The following is a 24068-nucleotide window of genomic DNA, read 5'->3' on the forward strand; positions in this document are numbered from 1 at the left end:
TTCAATACTACATATTTTTGCTTAAAAAATCAGTTTTCTACACTTGTACAAAAAAATATTACTATTTAAGTTGAATGTGAAAAATACAGCCTCCCTCACACAAGTGTTTAAATTTCCTTTCTCAAAGGCAAACCAGAACCACTTAGCATATATGAAATTCATCAGAAGTAAGTAGAAAAAACCCGTGTATATATAAATCCAGGAACAGGAGACTGCACATGGTCAGAAGGATGCGCTGTGCATGGTGAAGGGGAGCTTAAACCCCTCAAACCCCCTGGCCATTTCTTATGGGGTGTGCGTATGTGCAGCAGAGTGTGTCACTGTGTTTGTGCAGCGGTTTTTGCGGCACACACGTCGTATGATTTATTTAAAATAAAAAGGACATGCCCAACACCGCTGAAAGTAAAACAGGCTAAAACAATGGCATCAAAAGAAGTAGGTCAAATGAGCAGATGCGCCGGATGAATAAGCGATGTGAGGGGTTAAGGCAAAAGTGCACAAGGGGTTAAGTCGCCGACAATTACTCTTATTGTTGCAACACTCGACCGCAAAAGGGAAGGGGTCAAATTCCAATGCGACTCCAAGGAATGCTCGGAATTAGCTGCTTAATTAAGCAACCAATGTAATTTGATCAATAAATAAGTTCCAACTAAATTGAAAAAGGAACTATGCAGGTTTATTTCGCTGTAAATCAACAAATAGTAATCAAATTAAGAGCAAAGGAATTGCAAACTACTAGTTATTTAATTACAATAGTAAAACAAGTTTTTGTTTTAATGAAACATGAATTCGAGATGGATACAAATGCCATTGTAATGGACAACAATAAAAAGCAACATACAAATTTTAATTACAATTTAATGTTGCAAGCAATTTATGTATTTGTTTGAAAGGGACAACATTTAAATTTAAGTCCTTCGAAAAAAATGTCCCATAAAATTAAACGTGGGCAACAATGGAAAAGGGCTTTACGATGACTGCCATTTTCCGGGAAATGTTTATGCATTAGGTTGGCGGAAAAGGCAGCCAGCCAACCAGTTAATGGTCCAGCCAACAACAAAAGCCAGACGGGCTGCATCTCTTGATCCTCCTCCGCCGCGTCCTGTTCCATTCCCTTCCGTTCCGTTCCGCAGGACATGTTGCGGGCCAATCGATGGAACATAACCAAATCGCATTAATTACGCTCCAACAATTGTTGCGCCACAAAGCTTAAACGGCGATTAAGGGCAACTCGTTCAGTGGGATGGACGGACAGCAAGGACTTTTCTAGGGGGGTTTCACTTTAATAGGGGTTAACTTTACCCGTCCAGGGATGAGATTCAACCCCCCCGTCTGTTGTTTGGTACGCCTCTGCTGGCGCTTAAACAATTTCCGGCATTGAAACCATTTGTTGCTACATGCAGCGTTTAATTAAATGAAGAGCCATCTGTGTGTGCCTTTACGTGTTCAATAGTCTAGCCTCACATCCCAGGATCTTATTGACCACACAAGTGCACTGGGAAACTAAGGACTTTACCAAAATCAAGACTTAAAATGTAAAACAGATTTTTGCTGCCTTACATACCCCTGGTATTCATCAGTGAAAGAGTCAATAAACGGCTAAAATAACTTTTTTTAAATCCAAAGTTGCCTCTCTAAAATTCTCTCAGTGTACCACATCCAAGACAGAGGCAACTTGGACTGCAACCACCATTGATTTGTGTCTATATTTGCTCATTTCAGCTGCCGACCATGCTACATTAGCATAATTATGACGGTGCCGGGGGAAGTTTTCCATCAGCCTCAAAGAAATTACGCGTCCGTCCTGTTTATTGGAGCGAGATATCGAGCGTGGGAGCAGCATTCCGCAGATTCACGCTATAATTTGTATCAAATTGAATGGGGTCAATGTTATGCAAAATTCACCTAGTGCCATCCAGTGGCGTAGCCTCGATTTTTAGCAGGGGAGGCGGCAGAATGTTTATCATGGGGGGGCAAGGCAAAATTACAAAATGTATTTTGTTAATCAAGAAAAATACATGGAGTTCCTAAAAACTAATCAAGAATCAACTTAAATAAATACTAATGTGTTTAAAAAAAATTGTTTATTAAAGAGAACAGGTAAATACAATTGTTTCTGCACAACCTGTACATTTTAGCAACTTAATCTCTGTGTTTTCTCGGCTAACCAGCTGCCTCTCTTATTGAGGCTACTGTGGCTTTCAATTTACACACTTAGCACATTTGTTGTACATACTAAGGAAATTATATTGGCCATCACTTCAGTTACGAATACATACATTGGATTTTCAGCTGGGAAGGGGCAGGATTTTCATCAAGGTGGAAATAAAAATCAATAAACTATTGGCTTTAATAAAAATAAATCGTACCAAAAATAGCATAGATGGTTGTGAACTAAATTTAGAATATTAGATAAAAGTTAATTAAGGTATTTTCTGTAAAATTGGATGATTTTATCAAGGCATTTTTCAGCAAACTTGGCTCACCAAATGTCTGTTTTATTGTGACTGCTGTGGCTTTCAGTTTACACAATAAAATGAATTTATTTTACAGCTTATAGAAGCCCTGAGATTAGTATAAGACAATTATTTAAGATCTAATCACAAAGGACTATTTATAATGTAAATAAATGACTTCAGAGAATCGAAAAACAACACTACTCCATGCTGAAGAACCCAAATTCGGCTTTTATAGAGATTTATACTAAGTAGTCTAGCTTAGACCCTGAATTTCTTTAAGTGCACCAACACCGTAGCGAGTCATTAACGTGTGCAAATATTTGTATATGCAGGGATGTGTGGGCGTGTTTCACTTGGCTGGCCAGATTGGTGTGAAACTGGCGAAGCGTGGCCAGCTGCCATTTTTGGGCCCACTTCCAGTTGGCCAGAAGGTCAAAGGCAACTGCCTGCTCAGCACTCCTGCCTTTATGATTTACCGCCTCCTTAGGACCAAGATGAATGTGTTTTAGGTAGTAGGTACTACACTATGCTCTGCCAAAATTATTTGCTCTGCTTTTGACGAGCAAATATTGAATTGAAGGAAGCCACAAATGCACACGTCCTCAACTTGTTTGAATTTCACCGGGCTGAAACGATGACAGATGGCACGAGTTGAGTTCGGCTTAGTTGGGCATCTACTCAAAGAGCCCCATGTTATTTCTGATGAGGTTGGCATTAAATATGGGTCTTGTAACAATAACCACTGTTAACATAAACAGCTGGTTGTTGGCACATTGCAAATATTGTTAGAGAAAATACAGTATAAAAGTCCACTTGTAAATTTATTTACGTTTATAAATAAGGGATATTAGATGCCTGACACGGAGAAAAAAGATTAATCATCTTACACTTGATATATGTTTCCACTGAGGACAAGTGTTTGATTACCTATTTAAAGAAATAAAAAAAATGTATGGAAGAAAAACACACATATTTCTTTTACTGGAAGAATAAATAAACATGTGTTTAATAAATTGTAATCGTCTTATCAATTAATTCTTAGTTGCACTCTTTCCTGAGAATGCCAGAGGCAACTGACATTTATTTGCAATTCTTCAAAATTCTAATATATCGAATAGTATACTTTCCCATACCAGCTAAACATCAATCATCTCCCCCGCCGATTTATCATCCAATAACGCTTAAAGTTATAATAACTGGAATGGCCACAGGCAACTGAACATTTCTGAGTAGAGCCACCTCCCCCAGGACTCATTAGCAGACCCCTGGCATTTTGTCCTCTCGACTGCATCAATTTATTTCAGGGCAGCAATTTTAGATGCTATCCACAGTGGAATGTGTTTTTATGTGGATACAGGCATGCAAAGTTTTAGGCCTGCCAGCGTTGTCATTACCAGAAGGACTTGCCACAATACAATGAGTTTTCTTTTCTCCCTACATATTTTTTGTAGCTTTCCTGTTGTTTGCGGCCCAAAAAGTTTTTTGTAAAATTTCAATTTTGGTCTGTCGGTGTGTCAGCAGCACCCCTCGTCCTGCGAACTCATAAATCAAAATGTCTGCGCAAACAAAAGCCCCGAAAATGCCCTTAAAAAGAATCTGTTGGAAATCCGGCCAAAATGTCAGATTGTCAGTCCAAATGTGAGTGGCCACCATATGGGTTGGCTATAGTATATCCATCAGATCCATCAGGGAACAATCAATTAAATTCGCAGGATCCCAGGCAACCAGTTGCATGCCAGGATATCCAGGCGATTAGACAAACATAAAAAGAAATCCCTGAAAATCGACCACAAAATGCATGCAAACCCTTTTAAAATATATTTCACCGGAGATGAGAAGATGTAAAAATTCGTTGACTTGTTGGCTGGCTAAACAAATATGCACACAATTTAGGAGATTACTTGGGGATGCGGGTGGCATCAATCTTTGAATGTCACTGAGCACGATGGGGGGGGGAAATACTTCCCATTCTCCCCTCCCAAAAAGCGGCCCATTTGAGGGGATTTTTTCCTAACGAGGGAAGCAGAGAGACTGAGTCGTCATAAATCCATGTCAGCTTAAAAAACACACACGCCAACCGTCGACAGCTCTTTAAAAAGTCGTTTAGCCCGCAAATAAATTTGCCAAACTGCAAATTTGATGAATGCTAGCGGTTCGAGGAAAAAACCAAAGCAAAAACTCGCGAAAACAACAAGTTAGGGATGTGCAAGTGAAAACAAAGTCAATACGAACGCATTCACAGAAGAATTTAATACATACAGTTTGCAAATAACATTTTGGATAGTATTTAAAAGTATACTTTCTGACCAAAAATAGTTAAATTGGCACAGGGACGACCGAATAAATTCCCTTATTTTTCGAAATGGGCTACGTGTTATATGCTATTTGCATACGGGCATGGCCAACTGAATGTTTTATTATATTTGGTGATATTTAATATCAATTAGTAGGCAAACACGAAGCAGTCATTCGATGGCAAATTGGCAACCATCATTACGGCCAAATGTGGGAATGAATTTATTTGTGCCGAACTAACATAATCACGTTTGCGGAAGCGAAAAGGACCGCAGTTATTGTGGCGGCAGAGGGAGTCCCTCGTCCTTGGTCCTTCGTCCATCTGGGACTACCGATGACTCTCAGTCTGAGAGTCTGGCTTTGTCATCTGCCCATCACGAGTGTGTGGGCCTGGTGCAATAAAAATGGAAATTCATTTCGCCGCCTCGGCAGAATGCTCACTTGAGTGGCGCGATGCCGCCAGCCACTAATGATTAAATCGATATCTATATCTATATCTGGCTCTGTTCATCTGGGCCGACGCACAGCTGTCAGATCCTTTTGGCCCTGTCATCCCTAAGGACCCCAGATGCGTGCTCGATTGATTGGGGCACTTCGGTATTCTTGCATTGCAACTGGAACAATAGCTCGGTCAAACGATCATAAATCATTGTGTATTCGAATTCGCCTGACAACATTATCAACTTCTCGAAATCGAAAATCTACCACACTTGATAGAGATCGTAAAATACAAAGGATAATTAACTAAACGAATTCTGAAAGCCACACTTGTTTTGTGCCAAACTAAAGAAACTATACATTTTATAATTCAAAAAGAGACCAATTGTTTGTGATGACAATACTATTTAAGGTCTTCGCAATCAATTTCTTTAATCCTCAAAACTTAGCATTTTTGGGTCAAAATCAGTTCTAAGCACAAGCCTACACAACAGTAAGAAAATGTAGAAAAAGCATAAATGCTTTACTTTAATTATTTTGGATCCTACTTTGATTCTTCAAATTTTAGCAAGAGTTTTGTATATATAAAATACATTTTTAAACAATTTCACAGAAAAAATATATTAGTGGTAGTAAGAAATTGAAGCAATGGAAATGGCACTGAATAATAAATACCGAACGCAAAATTCAATCAAACAAAAAATTCACCCAAAAAAAATATTACAAAATACCACAAAAAAATGTTTGCCAACGAATCAAGAATGTAAAATGCAAACATTTTTTAAAATTTTAATGCAACCCACAAAGTGTTTAGCAGAACCCATTTTGCATTCCGAAATGTGAAAAATGTCACGTCAGCCGAGCGACATTGTGACAATTTGATTATTTCATGTCAAAGCGAACACACATTTTTTCCTTTTTTGCATATTATATTACACAAACAAGGCCAACAGTGAAGAGCAGCCACAACAAACAGAAGCAAACAAACAAACAAACAGTTGACTTGGCTGGCTTTAAAAATTGTTTGCTTTGCGGCCAGAATCTCGATGAAAGCGTCGTTACATTTGCATGGCAGGCATCATCTCGCCACGCGGCGTATGCGCAATTTTTGCCTGCTTAATGCATGACGAAGTCTAGAATAATGCTGCCTGGCATAAATTTAAACACTCTGGCAGGCATTCTTTTGATTTCGGCTTCTTCCTCTCGCAAACATATACATATTCTAGAGGCGGAAATTAGAAGAGATACGCCTTAAAAATACAAATACAGAAGTTTCGAGGTGTACATCCCATAATAAAGTTAACATCATTTCAAACACAAGTTATATAGAGTAAGAGTTAAGAGTTTTATAATTACAACAAGCCCGAGCTTGTACTTTAATCTAATTTAATGCTCTTTTTATTCACACCCCAAAACACCCAGCCATAAACCCATGCGGTAGTTTATTTTTAAACTTTTAGTTTTACTCTGGCCAGGCCATAAAAGTTTCGCCTTTGCAGTATATTTTGCACGTGTAATTAACACTAAAATAGATTTGCAAATGGAGTCTGGGCAGGGGGAATATTTTTTCACTTTATGGTTGACTATCAAATGGTTCGCCAGAGTCTGTCAACTTATTGCGCCCCCCTTGGCGGGGGTTTCCTCCTCCTTTCGGGTGAAAATGCGGTTTGGTCCTGGCATCCAGTGGCTTCGTTCTGAGCGAAAACAGGAGCCACAGCGCGTCCCTTCCCCAGGTGGGAATTAATAAAAGCGAGTTCCTTTGCCATGAAATGTGTTTTCAGCTTCGCAGCTGGGAATGCGGTGGCAACAGGAACAGAACCAGGTCCTGAACCAGGACCTCAACCAGAAACAGAACCTGGGAAATTCATTTGTCTAGTGCGACTTCGTTTATAGGACCGCAGTTGATTCTCTGTGCTACAGTAATTAGGGCTTAATTAATGTGAAAATCGATTGCGTTGCAAATGAACTCTGCTCTACATACTTTTGGGTGAACATTTTTGGGCTTGGCCCGGGCTATTTTGCATGGGCGCGTCGAGGCTAACAGATTAATCATTAGTAAGTGCAAATTGTAATTAAAATAAATCAGCCATTCAAGCCCAAATGCTAACATTGGAAGCCTGATCTCTTCAATTTCAATTTGCTGGAGGCGCTTGCTGTGTAGCTTTCCGTCCGGAAATGTATTCTTAATTGGCAAACTTGCAATGATATTGGATAATTCCGTTCCCAATTTTCAATTAACCCAATGCAGCAGAAATAATACCTTTGTCAGTCAATTACTCATGGTGTTTGTTGAAATTCTCCGAATCTGTGTGGTTGTGTGCTCGTTCTTACGGAGAAATGCATTGTTTTTAATTTGTCAATTAAACCATGTGAATATAATTTTTTTTAACCCATAAGTATTATTTGTATACAAAATAATTTCAGAGAATTTTTGCGTTTTTTTATATACACGCTATTTAATAAAATTGACGCCACTTAAAAATTTCAATACAATCTTCCAAGAACTCTACAGTTTTATGTAAAAAATATGTAAAAACAACAAATTATATTCCAACGGAAACTGTGACAATTAACATTTTAAAAAGTATCCTTTGGCTAGTTTAGCAAATAAAAAAAATAATTAATTATGGTTTTTGTAAGTTAAAAAGAATTATTCAAGTGAATTTTACAAATATACTTATCAAAGGTATTTAATTTCTAATTGAAACTCAAATGAATTTTTTAGTTGTATGTAACAAATATATAAAAACGGAATGTAACAAAACCCAACAGTCACAATCGAATTTCTAAGAATTATCCTTTGCTGCGTTTAGCAGTAAGTAGTTATTTAATAAACGAAGGAATGCTAAAGGGATTTCCAAAAGAGCATTAGGCAAAAGTGCCCAGCCTAGGACAATGAAGAAATCAAATCGGCTGAATAATTCATGGAACACATGGACAAGGAAATTTAAAAGGCTCCCAACGCCGGCTAATAAAAACTGCCTTAACAGCTGATGACTTTCCCAAGTCACAGGAATTCCAAGAAATCCCACAGAGATTTCCAACTACAAGGATTGCACATTTCCCTTGATCCTTCTTTTTTGGGTTGAACAAGAAAAATGTCCTTTCCTAACTTGCCTTAACTTAAGAAGGGGAATTAGGACGGCCTCCATGAAGAACTCATTTAAAAGGAAATGATTAAAGCAAACTTTAAAATTCAAAACTTTTTGCTCGAACTTTTCAGCCTTCTCCGAAGGGAACTGCAGTTCCTCGAAAGTAAATAATGCAAATATCCGGAAACGAAGAGTAATATAAATAAAACCAACACAATGGGAACCATTTGCCGCAAGACTGAGTCGGGAAAAAATAACATGAGGCAGACAGCATCTGAAACTCATCAGGCGATTTTAATCAGAACAGACAAACTCACAGCAAAAAAAGTAAAAATGGTTATGCAGTGGAAAAAATTACACAAATTCATATAATATTTACCATCTTGGTAAATTGATATTCTTAATATTCAATTACTCATTCAGCACATTCACTTTAGAAATTATTATTGAGAACTTTGAAGTATCTAATGGCTCTTATTATTTTTATAAGTCACTGACTCATTCTCTGACACATTCACTTTTTCTAAGGAAAATGGTCAAATATCCATTAAATCAATAATATATGGCCAAAGTAATAGAGCATATATTTTTTCCGTATTTCTGTATAAAAAGGGATCCCGGCGTAGCACAAATGCAAATGGCAGGGACAAAAGGCAAGAAATGATTATGATTATGGTCGTAAATTCATACACCCTGAGCCACATGAATATTAAGTGCGTGAAGGCAACAAACTTTTCCAATGAAAATGTGCAGACAATTAAAACTTTTCACTTGCCTCCTCCTACTGGCGCGCCCAGTCTATAAGGTTTTTCGCGTCGGGGGGGGGCTTGAAACTAGCGCGCTAATTGTTTCCTAAGTGATGCCAAAGAACGGAATTAACATATCAGCCGTGCGTGCGTATTAAACGGCCAGGGGAAGCGAAAAGGAGCAGGTCCTTTGAGCGATTTTGGAGCGACTTTTGGCTTGGCGACTTGAGAATGAAACTGAAATTGAAATGCCGGCGCGTCTACAAAACCGAACCGAGGGAATTTCGAGAGCCGAGCGCGTTGCGAGCGAACCGAGCACGGCAAAGGACATCTGCGATATGAGCGGACTTTCAGGCCAGGACTTTCAGGAATGCCAACCTCGGCCATTCGGCCAACTTCGGCTAACACACACACAAACAATGGGAAATGCCGAGCTGGTGTGCGTGTGTTTGAGCACGGCAACTGTTGCTCTTTTTTCAAGTTTATTGGCTCACAAGTGTCAAGGGAAGTACGTATTAATGGCAACGTGTTGCAAGGAGCAGTGGCAGCAACAGCTAGCGAAAAGCGTAGTAGATTCCGCAGTTAGCAGTGCGTGAAATAGTAGTAGCCATAGCGCTAATAAAGCAGTGGCATAAAGTCGGGCAAGAAAGCAGTGAAATACTAGATCTATTAACAAGAACCATTTAAATATAAAACATTTAATAACTTAACAAGAACATCACTTTTAATTTTAGTTTAGAATGCACAGATGTCTATTTTATTTTAAAGATTTTCTTAACAGAGTTCCTTTTATAATCTATCTAAACATTTAATATATTTTCTTAACAGAATTTCTTCTCTAATCGAATAAAATATTTAAAATTAATTTTTATTGTAAATAAAAAGTATTTATATTTATATTTATGTATTCCCTCACTTAGAAAACCAATTTCAGAGAAATCCTCAGTCTTCCTTACATCAGCCCATCGAAAACACACTTATTTTTTAGGACAGTGTTCTATCTCAATGCCAAGGGGAGCTATGTAACTGTCATCATCATAAGAATTTGAAGTATAAAAAAAGTCCACCATAACCTTTATAATCCGCCCAGGTATTCCATTAAATATTCCATTTTTGGTACCGACCCCCCACCGAATCGTAAATCGATGAGCTAAGGCCATTACCTCAAATATAATGTTTAGCGGGCCGAAATTACTTGTGAAATAGCACGGCGCAACGATCAACAAGTCTGGCAACGCCACAGGTCCATATTGGAGCTATCCTTGCAATGAACGAAGACCAAGGACCTCACTCGCACACTCGCCAACACCCACAAACCCGCATCCAAATTCATGCATGCACGTGCTGGCGCCCACGACTGCGGCTTTTCGTTCTACTACAACTGTCTGCTGTCTGTTGACCCACTGTGATTGGCCCTGGTAAGAGCGGGGGGTGGTGGGAGGTGGTTTCAGGGGTGGCTAGGTGGTGGTGAGCCGCGGGTGGCTCGTAAAATGCGAACAGATGAATTAAAGTAGCGCTCGGCCATGGGCCACAGATAGGTGCAGATGCTTTTTCGCACAGAGAATGCAAATGGGAGAAAAACACGGAGGAAAATTTTAAGTTATTTTAAGACTTGGACTTGGAAAGATGTGCTTTCCAATCATAAACTGAGGAAAAAAGGACTATATTACTTTAATGCTTTGTAATCTGTTTAGTTTTAACAAGAAGTTTTCTAACTTCGGACCTTGGGAATGGTAAATTTGTGACCGCAAACTATAAAATACTTCTTTATAAGGTTATCTACACAGAGAAAACTATCCAAGAACATAGTTCTTGAATTGAGAACATTGTTCTTGAATTGAGAACATTCGTTCTTAAAAACCGTGTAAGTACATTTTGGTATCAATATTAGAACGATATGCTGAGAAGAGAAAAGTGAAATTGAGTTTACTTAACAACTTTTTGATAAGTATACACTAAGGACTGATCTATTAGTTTATGTACCTAATACCGCCAATTCAACTTGATTCGAGCAAAATAAAAACATTTTCATCTTAAAAATGTCGTTATATTTTTAAGAAGATTTTCAACTCAGATGAGAACGTCAGAGTTTTCTTTGTGTAGCTTTAATAATTTTGAAAGTATTTAAAAAATAGAACTGTATTTAAAATAAAAATATTTTATACAAAAAAAAAAAAATTTCGAAAGAATTATTATACATTTTTTTTAAACTAGCCGTTTTTCAAGGCAGAAATACAATATAAAGAAAAGCAAAAATACTAGAAGTATACGTCTTAAGGTGCTTCAAACTAGAAATTTCAAAATGTATTAAAATGTTTTACATTTCTGTTATTTTTATAAGCAGTAGAGTGGGTAATACTTAGATTCCCCCACATGTTTCTCAGTGTCCGATTGTCCATCCCCCATTTGGAAGCTGACAAAAAACGTAGCATACTCCCGGGGGCACGGTGAGTCTGCTCGGGTTAACGACTGTGTGCCTGCTTATTTTTGCGGGCTGCCTTCTCCAGTGTGCGGTTTGATGCTCACCGCGCTTTGCAACTCAATAAGTTGTAATTTTCTCGGTGTTTTATAGGCAAAGACAGCGGCAAACACAACAATGCCAGCGACTGACAGCGAGTACGCGCGAATGCGCAACGGAAATTGAAGATGAAAGCCAGGCAGATAGCAGACACAAAACACTAAACATTGAACACCTTGAAGGATACGTGAAAGGACCGCGACCCCCTTGAATCCTTCGATTGCAGATTGCTCGTTTGCTTGGAAAATCGAAAAATTGTGCAAGCCAGGAGTAATTGAAATGCGATCTAGAGTGGCTGCCAATCAAAAGACCCTGGCTGGATGGCAAAAACTGTCCAGACAATTAGTCAGCTTTATGCGGCTTATATGCTCAAACATACCAGTTAGCAGCTTAATGGCAGCCATAAAAGATGCATTGCCAGCTCGGCGAAATCTCGTTTATTTGCATTCCGAGACACTGGTAACGACCGCTCGTGGATGGCCAAAAAAAACACCAACTATCAACTACCAACTAGCACACGAGGGTCACAAAGGGAACGCTTTAGTCAGTTCAGTCACATAAAAAAACGCTCGAACCGAAAACGTGGGAAAATCGCGCTCCAGACGCGTTGTGAACGCGCCAACAACAATCCAGGCACTGGCTAAAAACGGCAGCAGCAGCAACAGCTCCAAAGGCAGTAAAAGCACCAGAAGGTCCTGGGAGGCCCAAATCGGGCTCACTCACACACTCTCACTCAGCAACAGGGCTGCACTGCTTGGGTACACTGGAAAAAAGGCTCGTAAAGTAACGGATGAAATGAAGGTTAAATGAGTTGGTTGTTTCTTTAGATTATTCGAATTTAAATATTGAATTATCAGATAATCAAGAGTAGGAAAGGAAATCTAAAAACAAAGGACAATGTATATAAATAAATTACAAATGGCTTTTAAAATTGCGTATACGACTTGGTGGACAGTCCTAACTCCACCACACGTAAATTTAAACTTGGTTTTTTTTTTACTTCATAAAACACATTGATTTTAAATTTAGTTCTAAGCTCATTGGTAATACAATAAAACATGTAAAAGAAAAAGTTTAGCCCTAGAGATTAGGCAAATCAAATTCGACTAGTTGGACAATCAAACGAATTAAAAATAGCTTAGCAATATTTATAATTTTAAGGCTTTTAAATGTTAGGATAAAGAAAAACTAAACGAATATGCAGATAATACTCTCTGAGTATTTTTAGAAAATTTCCCCGCAATTTGTAATAGATAAAAAGTGGTTTTGCTTAATTATAACAATTCCCTAATAAAATCTTGTAGTATTTTTGCAAAGTGTAGTCTCGCTCCATTGACTCCAATTCCCCAACAACAACAGCTTTCAGGTGAAGCTCTCGCAGTAGCAGCCGAAGCAACAACAACTTTGTCCGGGGACTGCGAAGGGTGAGAGAGGAACCATAACTGTTGCTCCGCCGCGAGAAAGAGAGAGCCCTCGCTCTTTTCCAAAATAGAATGCCCAGTGTTGCCGTGCTGCACTTTCCCCCGCTCTTTCTCTCGCAAAACTGTTGCTCCTGAGCTTTACGCACCAAGCTTTTTCGTGGCATAGTTTTTCGGGCTGAAAGGAGCGCGAAGCTTTTACGTGGGCGTTTGTTTATATTTTCCTCCTGGCCGAGCATGTGTTTTGGCTCACACACATAACCCTCACACACACACACACACACACAATGACTAGACCCAACACTCTGACACATTAAATTCTCCGTGTGGCGGCACTTGAAGCCGAGTTACTTTCCTTTTTTTTTCGTCCTTATTTCACTTTTTTTTGTTTGGCCGTCTGAAAAATGACGTTGCTTGACCTTATGGACGTCTATTTACGGCTGCGTGTGTGAGTGTGTGGTGAGCGAGTGTCTTTTGTTATTCTGGGCCACAACGAATGAGTTAATTTCACGTTGGACCCCAAAATTGTTGCCCATTTTTCATGTCTTTTTGTTGCAGCAACGGAAGGCAGAAAAAAATCCTAACAAAAATTATTCTTCTTCCAAGTGCCTTACAACATTAAAAATTTGTCTCACAAAATCTCCACAGATTTGCTTTCAGACCAAAACAAAGATTTCCTTGGAGACGACTTTTTCTTTTGAAAATGTTAACCTACTTAGGTCGAACAATGTTTAGTAACTACCATTTTAATTTATTTCATTATGACAAGAAATTTGAGTAGTAACTTCAAAGTGTATACGTTGATTCTTAGCTTTATATATATAAATTTAAAACAATACACATACTTTAAAAATTGGTCCCAAAGATAAGGAAAAATCTTGTGTGCGCCCATAATTCATAGGCCTATTCATTAAGCATTACCATAAGCCCAAATTAGCATATTTTTGGCAGCCAAGCAAACAAACACAAAGTCGCAGAACCAAAAAAAAACCGCGTAATATAAAAGCGAATAAAAATAAGGAGGGACAACAAAAAACAATTAATTAGGTGGATTCGCGTTGTATTGTGTAACAAAATTCAATTAAAATTACCGCAAACATATTCAATTGAAGAGGCAGTCAGATTTATTAGACGCGAACCGTCTGGCAAACAAATGTTGAAATTTAAATGAGGCCCTCGGGAGTTCGGAGGACACTTTGTCATTGTCCTGAAAATATTTCCTACTTCGCTGTTAAAGCAAAATGACAAACAAATTAAATTGTAATTAATCATTAGGTCGAACCACCCCTCCGCTTTTGCCCAGCACTTGCTGAGCGACCTATGACAACATTCCACGGCAGTGAAATGTCTGCCAATTAATTACAAAACGCATGAGAGGCCAGATAAGAGCGGCGGCCATTAAGGAAAATGCCATCCAGAGGCGACAGACAAAAACAGCTCCCATAAACAGGAATTGGGGCACATGGGCAATTAGCACGACGCGGTGTATGTAACTTCACCATCTGCCATCTGGGATGGTGTATGAATTAATTGATTTTTTCGCAGCCTCTTGTATGCCCCGGGATAAAAAAAAAAGTTGAATGTGAAAAGGGCAATAAAAATTTTAATTATGTTGGAGCAGATTTCGTGTTAATTTTATGATTGTCAAGGGTGCTTGAGGGATTGAGCACAGGAAAAGAGTTGAAATAAATTAAATTTTGTAACGGAAATGCAATTCTTCATTTAATTAATTAATTATTAATTATATTTAAGTTGAATAGTTTTTTCTTATAGCTACCGTTCTGTATATAAAAATAAAAGATTCCTATCTTATCGATTCTCGTTAAATTCGTAACTTTTTCGTCCAAATAAACTCCCTTTTTCTGGTTACTACTTTGAAAGCTCATTACTTGCACACCCAACAAGGGGAATCCCCTTCTTAGAATAGAAATTGATTCCTTCCAGTTATCCGTCAGCTTTGGGCAGTTGACTTCTGTTTCTTTGTAATTGTCATTGCTCGTTAGCGACATTTGACCCAGTTACTAAATACTGTACTTCCTTTGCTTTCCACAATTTGCGCCCTAATTGAATTGTTTAGTTTTGTTTATGTCCCTTTTTCACTTGGCTGAGCCGGTGGATTGGGAGTGGATGGCTAATTGATATTAATTGGTAATGCACGGATATTAATGGGCTTTTATACTCAACAGAAAGGGTTATATTTTTTGGAATTTAAATATCATCTTATAAAAATAGAGCTTAAGACTGTGAAATATGATTTCAATCACAACCATAAATATATTCAAAGATTTACATTTCGAAATAACCTTCAGTCTGACGCCTTAAATGGCTTCAGCGTATGCATTTCGGCAGGTTCATTTATGATTAACTTTGGCAACACAAACGAGACTCTGAAATTGGCTTACTTCAATATGTGTAACGCACCCCACGCGAAACGACAAACAAACAAACCCACGAGCAAACCCTCAAAACAATGAAAGCAAAAGCGAGCAGAATATTTTCTGGCACTTTCGTACTCACTATATGCACTGCAAATAACTAACTTAAGATTCAAGTCAATCTTACAAAATAAACATCAGTTTTATAAATTTTAGTGGTAGGCTTAAGGACAAACTTTTACATACAGTAAAATTTTATGTTAAATATTTTTTTTTATATTGTATTATGTTAATACTTAAAAAATAATACATTTTTTTTCAAAGTAGTATTTACTAAATTCATTCTGCAAGTGAATATGTCTGTGGGCTAAATTTAACTGTAATCGTAATGTGTCGACACTGAGGGTGTTACTTACTGGGCGCCAACCGCCTTTGAATTTCCCAGACCAAGAACAAATGTGCCAGCGGATGCTATCGGCATTTGAATTTTCGGGGGGCGGAAAATGCGGAGGAAAATTGGGTGTTTTTGGGTAGAAAAAAAAAGGGTGCTGGGTGAGGAAGCTGGGGGATACACGTTCATGCGTTTTGTTGCTTGTTGTACATTCCCAACACCATTATTTCTTTCATTTACTCGATTTTCGTGCTTTTCATCCTTTATTGTTATTTGCTCGAGTGCCGTTATCATTTGTCGGTTTCTCTTGCGCCATATGTGGCCGGGGACTTTCTCCTCTCCTCGACTCGACTTTTCTCCTTTCTTCCGGACCCAGAGTGGGCGCAGTTTATGCGCTCTGCTCCTGCGGGAATCCCAAAGCAAGGTGAACCCTCCCGAACCTATCCCCAGTGATGGAAAAAAATAACTATGCTAAATACACTCTTAAAAAAACGGATAACAAATATTATAAATGGAAATAAATTATTTCTTTTCCATGAGAAATAAAAACCTATTTAGAATTTAAGATGTGATGTGTTAGGATTTTGATTGTGGAATTGTTACAAAATAATTTTTGTGATTTTTGAATATGCGGTTCTTATAGTAATACATAAAAAATTTAGCAGAAACTGCAAACAAAATATGAGATATTCAAAAATTTTTTAAATTTGTTACGTATGAATTACATTATATTTAACATTTAGGGTTATAATTTGAAACTAAAACATTCTTGCAGTGTATACGCATGGGCTCATCTGTGCAATTTGCCAGTGTGGGTGTTTATGATTACTTAAGTATGTGAAAGCACTTTCTCCCCATTCCCTACAACTTCATGCCTTGACCTTTTGCTGGAGTTTATTTTTTGAATAACTTTCGCCCACCCATAAAGATTTCTTTTCAGATATAAACTAATTCCCACTATAACATTTTTTGAAACAAAATTTGGCGGGTAATGCGGGCGTTGCCAGATTGCCGGTGGCACGTTTTGACCAGGGCTGCAGCTGTTTGCCGTCAGCTGTTTTTTGTTTACTTCGCGTTCCACTTTTTGTTGTGATTTTCCTGCACCGGTGAAAAGTGCACGTTTTTCCCATTTTCACCGACATAAACAAAAGCTATTTATACCCGATCGGCCAAACAAGAGAGGCGAACTAAGTGCGGCGGCAGAATTCTTTGTTTTAATCAGTGCCGCAGAGGTTTCCCGTTTTTGAATGCGTGCAGTTCGGCCCGTGGATGTGGCTATATGTATTATGTTGGCCAAAAACAAGGCGGCGGCCAATTAAAACAGCAGCAGCAGAAGAGGAAGCACACGATTTATTGGGCAATTGTGGCCAAGAATCCGAAAGAGGTCACTTTGCGCTTGTAAACAATCGGGTGAGTTTGTACAGAGCACTATTTCTGAAAGGAAGAGGACATGTCTCATATCTTATATCTACATCTTTCAGATGGTTAACCAGGATCGGATGTGATATGTGGGTTACAGAAACTTATGTATCTTTAGTCATACAAACTAGTTCTACTTATTTATGTAGAAAGTAATACTCAGAGCAGAGTCCCTTTCAACTATCAAGAAGTTTTCCCACCATTTTTCAGAAGTGGATATACTATGCCAATTAGATGATAAGATAAGCCCCGAACCCGGAAACATTGAGACGCCTATACCACTTGCCAAGAATTCGGGGGTAATTGGGGTCATCGCCTGTAAACAACCGGATCTGATTAACTTGTTGCAGTAGGTGAGCTAAATTAATTAGAACCCGGAACAGGACTCTTTTTCTTTCTGCACTCTGCCGACAATTTAATTAATGTATACACTCTTTCAGATGCGGCCACAATTAATTTACAAAACAATGGACTGATGCGAACAGTTGTTAGCCGATGTCTGCCAAAAAAAAGAGGAAAAAAACAGCAAAAGGAAGGGCGACATCAGCAGAAACACTACAACAATTGCCAGAGCAGCAGCAACAATTGCAAGAAGTGCAGCACATATTGCCAGTACAACAGCAGCAACAACGGCAGCAAGTGCCACAAGAACAGCAACAACAGCAGCATGCCACTGCGGCAGCCCGGCCATATCAACATTTCGGCTAGAATTGAGCAATTTGCCAGTGCTGCTGCCGCTGCGTATACGTAATATTATAAATAGGCCATCGCCCAGGCTGCAGGATGAACAAGCGCACCGTCGTGATCGTGGGCATCGTGGCCAGTCTCCTGGGCCTGGCGCTGGGTGCCAACTTCTACTTCATGTACTACCTGAGCGCCGAGGAGGGCCACCTGGCCAGCGTCCGGGCGCTGGAGAACATGATCCGGCACAAGATGCGCCACCTGAAGCCCAACTACCTCAATCGCAATCCGCGCTTCTTCATGTTCCGCAACAAGCTGCTCAAAAACTACAAGGCGGCGCCGTACGAGAACGCCAGTGTCCTCTGGGACATTGCCAACTGGGTGAGTCAGTGGGTTCAGAGGTCCCGCACGCAAAATCCTATTACGTACATTGTTGAGATGTGTGAATATATATACATTTTGTATTGCGTACGATTTGTTTATTCGGCCTATTATTCTTTTTTTTGTATCCAAACGGATCAATCAACACTCAATCTAATAACACACCTACACATTCCTTCCAGTGGCCCCACGAAAATGAGGTCTATCCACTGTACGACTCCTCGATGGGCCAGCTTTTGGAAACAATGCGCCGCGAACCGATTACCAGAGTGAGCAATCTGGCACGCGGCACCCAACTGAAGCTGCTGATGCGCCTCTCGCAACAACAGAAGGTGATATTCAAGCCGCAATGGTATCCCAGGGATGAGGTCATCGAGGGCATGGTGTACAGCGGCAAGGATCGGCACACTGCGGAGGTATATGCCTTCTATCTGGGCGCCGTGCTCGACTTTCGATGGACGCCCATCGTGGTGGGTCGAGTGGTTAACTTAAAAAAGGAGATATACGCCAATGGAGATCAGGAACTGCAGCAAACCATCAACATCGAAACGAACGAGGACGGCAATGAGACATACTGCCTGTTTGGGAAGTGTCACTACTGCAACGAGGAGGAGACTGTCTGCGGCGATGAGAAGCACAATATCGAAGGTGTGCTTATATATATTGTTCCGGGAACGATGGCCAAGCGGCGGTCACCGTGGCAGCGAACCTATAAAGAGGACAAAAGGGCGCCCTGGGAGGACGACATGACCTACTGCAAGTGAGTTGCACGTTACTTTTACAAAGTTTGAACTAAAAAATGCCCTTTTAGGTCGTTAAAAAATAAAATGGAGACAATTCGCCTGCTGGACCTCATAGATGCGGCAATTTTCGACTATCTTATTCAGAACGGGGATCGACACCACTATGAGACACGGGAAGAGCGCGTGGTGCTCATCGACAATGGCAAGGCCTTTGGCAATCCGAACAAGGATCACCTGGATATCCTGGCGCCACTATACCAATGCTGCCTGTAAGACTTTAATCTACTGAAATACCTATAAATATTCACATGTTTACCTTACCAGCCTGCGAAAGTCGACGTGGGACCGCCTGCAGGTCTTCTCCGGCGGCGTGCTGACGGAAATCATCGATCGGCTGTCCAAACAGGATGCCCTCTATCCCCTCATAACGGATAAGCATAAAAAAGGGGTGGAGCGACGACTGCTGGTGGTCTATGCGGTTGTGGAACACTGCATGGACATCGAGGGCGACAAAATGTTCAAAACTCTGTAGTTCAAGCTTGACATTAAGGCAGATTGAGCCAGCACTAGAGCTTCAGGAACTCACTTTCCACGTCCTACTTAAGAACTTAGCTAATGCTAGCTAGAATTTTATCTTGTAATTTTAGTCAATGTTTCGTCGGTTGTCAATATTTCCCCAAAAACCATAAAACATCCTTCAGTTAGCGACCCTCGTAACAAAAACTGTCTAGCGCAGGAATAGTATTACCTTCTCAATGTTTTCCAAATAAGTAACCATCCCTAAGCAAATAATTAATGGAGCAATTATGTCAAAAAGTTCGATAAACCGCGACGCCAGCCATTTAGAAATTTTAATATCGGACTTTATCAAATAGAATGCAAAGTGCAGCATTTTTAAATTGAAAACTCGGATAAAATCCATTAACATGACAATTTCCACGACAATCTGTTTATGACTTTTAATATTTTTCCATTTTATCACTCTAAACCGAACCTTAAAAACATATCCGATAGTCTAGTTTAATAAATAGTTACGGTTGTTATTTAATAGGTAATATTTTAAGAAATTGCGAAATAAAAATTATAGTTTTATAACTTACAAAAATAAACAATTGTCTACATCGATTATGGTGGTTTTTAAATTTTTTCTGTTAAGTCCACATCATAAATATATATATTTTTCCATTATATATATTTAACAGACTTTCGTCACAATTGCTTATTATTTTTTGCCATCTTTCATTACATTACTAAATGTAAAAAGCTTGTTGAACTGCTTATTGTTGCGGTTGTTGGGTCGGTTCTAAAAAAAATTCAGGGATAAATGATTAGTATCGCTGAGTTCACTGGATTTGTATAGTTTCAAGGATTACAGAAGCAAAATCAATATTCAAAGTAATATCCAAGTGATAGAAATACAAATTTGGTTAAGACTAAATATGTTTACACTCACCTTGCCGCGAATATTCTGCTTGATTTCTGTTCCGCGGGCTCTTTGCGCTCCTCCCTTGAATTGCCGGAAGTCCACGTTCTTGTAGTCAAAGTTACCTTCGGCTTTGGGCTGGGCAACCTGCTGGCTGGAGCTCTGCGGATGATTTCCTCGATTCTTGGCCTTAAAACCGCGCTGAAACTGGTTTCGCTTCTGCTGCTTCTTGCTCTGTGCTGGCGGAGGTTTCGGTGGCTCTGTGGATTGCCTTTGTATGGGAACTTCCACGACCTCATCATCGCTTTCGCCTGGAACCTCATGAACTACTACTGCGGGTTCGGCTTTTACTGGCCCTTCTGGCTTATCTATAGGCTTAGTGTTTTCATCCTTGCGAGATCTCTTACTGGTGGTCGGCTGCTGATCCGCATCCGCTTTGCCGTTTGTTTGGTGCTTGCGTTTCAGTTGCTCCCTTAGCGGCACGGAGTACATGGCATCGTCCTCTTGCTTGATGACATGTGGTTCCAGCTTGATGTTCTGCTCCGGAGCTGGTGCCGCTGGACACAAACGCCTTTTAAGCAGCTCACTGCGCTCCCTGGCTACCTGATCCGCCTTCAGTTGCTCCATCAGCGGCAGAATGGCAAGATAGCGTTTGTAGGGCATGCGCAGGGTCTGGCTCTCCTTGCGAAGATGGGCCCATTGCTGCTCCTCTTCTGGGGTGCGTTTGGCTGGCTTGTCAAACAGAGCCATTGCTGGTGCCACAATAGGTAGATCTTCTTTGGAAATTTCCTCTTCTCTGGGCAGCTCGAGTTTCCCTGAAGCAGTACTGCGTTTTAACAGCGTGGGCAGATCGTCGCGGGTCTCGTCCTGATGCGAAAAGTCGTGCGGACAGTAGAGTTTGCTGCTGAAATCTTTGGTCGAGGGCGGCAGTGCTGCCTGTGTGCTGCTGCGGGCTTCCAAAATGGGCTGCAATAGTAAGTATAGTAGATTTATAAGCCAAAAAGCTCTGAAAAACCCTAAAGCTACCAGGCATTCAGCCCAAATCATGCACAACTAAATAATACTGTGAAAATCATTGGAGAAAATAGACAAAGTATCAAAGACATAAGTCTCTTTGTGAGTTGAACGCAATTTTTAGACACCGCCTGGTCTCAAGCTAACTTAAATTCAGTCTTCTGGATAATATTAGATTCATAAAATGAACTAGACTAAGTGGTGAAGTCGAGATATACTCTTCATTTCAACGTTAGTTACAATCAATAGATAATGAAAACATTTCGGAATAGGCACCGACGTTCAGCGAGTTGCAGGCGCTGCTTGAAAGCGCTGGGTAACTCACTTTGACCAGCGGCTGATCGCGCGCCTTCAGGACAATCTGGTGGAGCGTGTGCAGCTGTTGGCGCACCAGCGGCGGAATGGGATTGCAGCAGGCCAGGATGCCCTGCATCTCCCTTGGTAGACTCTCGGCGATTTGGAGCATCATGTGGTTGGGCAGCACGTAGCCATAACTCTCATCTTCTGACCGCGCAGTCGCATCGCGCCACTCGAAGATTCCGCGAAGGGCGTACAGCTGGCGGTTGTCGAATGAACGCTTCGTTTTCCGCACCAAGTCCATATGGGATTCCGCCCCGATGTGAGGCTTGTTATAGCGCTTCTTGCACACTTCCGTGCTCATTTGATAGACGCTGTTTAGCAGTCCTGGTTCCTTCTGCTGCAGCAGCAGATCGTTTGTCATCCTTTCATATACGTATATCAAAAAGTGTGTATCCTGACGCGCATAGTCTATTAGCTGCTGAGGAAGTGGCCTCATCCGCCAATCGGCCAGTTGCAGGCTCTTGTCCACATCCAAGTCGAGATAGTTCTTGAGCAAGAAGGCCAGAGATAATCTGGCCATGTTCAAAGCTTTAGCTGCCCGATGCGTGTCGAACATGTTGACAATATACAACGACAAGTCCCGCTGCAGCCACTCAATGTCCAAATCGGCGCCGTGCAAGATCTTTAGCTTCTTGGGGTCCGTGAGAACCAGATTCAGTATGTGCATGTCATCGCGCAGGATTAGGGTATCAAAAATATAATCTTTGTTGCGAGTAGACATCTGCACCAGGCAAGTGATGCCCATGAAGGTGCGATACGAATGGTGCTCCACATCGATGGCGATCTGGGGCGCTTGTCTTAATTCCTCCAAGGCCTGCTGCAGCTTTTCAGTCGTGTTCACCACCATTAGCTCGGTGTCTGCCATCAGAGCTGGAAGCACTGGCTTCTGTTTTTGGAGCTGCTCTGCCGGAGGCTGGAACTTAAGCAGCTCGAACTCGTAGGGATGCAAATAGGATTGGATATTGCCTGCATCATCGTATTCGGGCAGTAGTGCCAGCGGTTTCAGAGAATTGGGCTTTTCCTTCAGCCTGGGAACAAAGGGATTCTGGGCACTGTTGTCCACTGGCTCCTTGAATTGCGTCTGCGGGCGAACAATGTTTTTGGCCGTAAAAAGACGAGCGGAGACCATGCTTCGTTGCGGTGTTCCTGTTGTCCTGTTCCAGCTGCCCGCCTTCGGAGTCTCCTGGGTTTGTGGAGAAGCCACCGCTGGCTCTGCGGAAGTGGAGCCACTCATTACGTTCACCTGGGCCTCCAGCACCTGCTGTGGATTCCGGCGCAGACCGCTTTTGATGTCCAGGTTGGTGGTGATGCGCTCGAACAGTATGTCGTTGCACTCCTGCACCATCTCAAACTGTTCTTCCAGTTGGCGTCTATGTGGAGAAGGCATTTAGAGTATTATTAGCATTTTTTTTAAATATTTGTTGGATATTTTAGAGACCTTGGATATGTATCCTTATACGGATGCCTATACCTGACTGCCTTGACTTAAGGGGCTGAGATTAAGGGATCATTTATAGAAAACTTGTTTAACAAGAGGTGGCATTCCATCCTATACTTATTGTCCCAATAAATACTATCAAAATGTATAGAAATATACTAATTACCATCGTTGGAACCTTACTTTTTAATGTCGCCCTTGATCTCCTTGGCCTGGAACACGTTTCCGATGAGCCCCACCACCCGTTGGGACAGGTCGTCCATGACACGTGCGTAGCCCGGGTAGCTCAAATAGAGGGCGCGGGCGTTTCCCTGGGGAAAGGCGTTGGCCGCCCTTGTGGCGCCCACTACGTTCTTGAACGCTTGCTGGAAAATCAGTTCCGAAGATATATATTTAAAACCATAATCCATTTAGAATTTCTACCCACGTTTGTGAATGCCTCGACGTCTTCTGGAGGGGATTCCTCCTGCTGCTGATCTACCTGGGCCTGCTCCTTGTTGGCCTCCACGTGAGCTCTTTTCGGGGGTCGCGGCATGTCTGTATCTTTTGTGTCTTGTGTTCTTTTCGTATAAATTTTTATTTCTTTTTACAGATTGTATAAAATGTGCGTGTTCTTCTCTTCTTCTTTTTTGAGAATAACAACAGCTAGAATTTGGAGTTTGTCAACACTACCGGCGGCGAAATTTGAACACTATACAGCACTACACGGTGCTGACCGAATTCGATCGAATCGAATCGATATTAGGAGGTACGTATTCTAAAATTTAGTCGAATTTGGAATACAGATTTCGTAATGTTCAAATACTGACAGAAGCTGCTTCGATCCTAAATTTAAATTGAATTAAGTCTTTGAATTTACCTTCCCTTTCATATTGAA

The 24068-nt window shown here is 40.6% G+C and overlaps 2 protein-coding genes across 4 annotated transcripts; one reads left to right on the forward strand and one right to left on the reverse strand.

Annotated features, from left to right (window-relative positions):
• The first annotated feature begins 16812 nt into the window (after window positions 1–16812).
• LOC119560918 (glycosaminoglycan xylosylkinase homolog) lies at window positions 16813–20065 on the forward strand. 2 transcript variants are annotated; one of them, XM_037874622.1, is made up of 7 exons: window positions 16813–17142; window positions 17214–17303; window positions 17362–17504; window positions 17592–18213; window positions 18396–18973; window positions 19025–19225; window positions 19281–20065. In XM_037874622.1, the coding sequence occupies exons 4-7, from the start codon at window positions 17935–17937 to the stop codon at window positions 19486–19488; spliced, it is 1266 nt and encodes a 421-aa protein (XP_037730550.1). In that variant the 5' UTR covers window positions 16813–17142; window positions 17214–17303; window positions 17362–17504; window positions 17592–17934; the 3' UTR covers window positions 19489–20065. The 2 variants fall into 2 exon arrangements, with proteins under 2 accessions (XP_037730550.1, XP_037730548.1); XM_037874620.1 differs by having other exon boundaries at window positions 17214–17240.
• Window positions 19971–23988, reverse strand: LOC119560914 (exosome component 10). Of its 2 annotated transcripts, XM_037874616.1 has the most exons (5): window positions 23619–23988; window positions 23375–23556; window positions 21719–23123; window positions 20410–21345; window positions 19971–20259 (listed from the first exon to the last, which is right to left on the reverse strand). In XM_037874616.1, exons 1-5 carry the CDS (start codon window positions 23724–23726, stop codon window positions 20179–20181), a joined length of 2712 nt encoding a protein of 903 aa, XP_037730544.1. In that variant the 5' UTR covers window positions 23727–23988; the 3' UTR covers window positions 19971–20178. The 2 variants fall into 2 exon arrangements, with proteins under 2 accessions (XP_037730544.1, XP_037730545.1); XM_037874617.1 differs by lacking the exons at window positions 23375–23556; window positions 23619–23988 and adding an exon at window positions 23192–23281.
• Window positions 23989–24068: the final 80 nt, after the last annotated feature.

This window comes from Drosophila subpulchrella, unplaced genomic scaffold (genome assembly GCF_014743375.2).
Source record: "Drosophila subpulchrella strain 33 F10 #4 breed RU33 unplaced genomic scaffold, RU_Dsub_v1.1 Primary Assembly Seq354, whole genome shotgun sequence".
Lineage (NCBI taxonomy): Eukaryota > Metazoa > Arthropoda > Insecta > Diptera > Drosophilidae > Drosophila > Drosophila subpulchrella.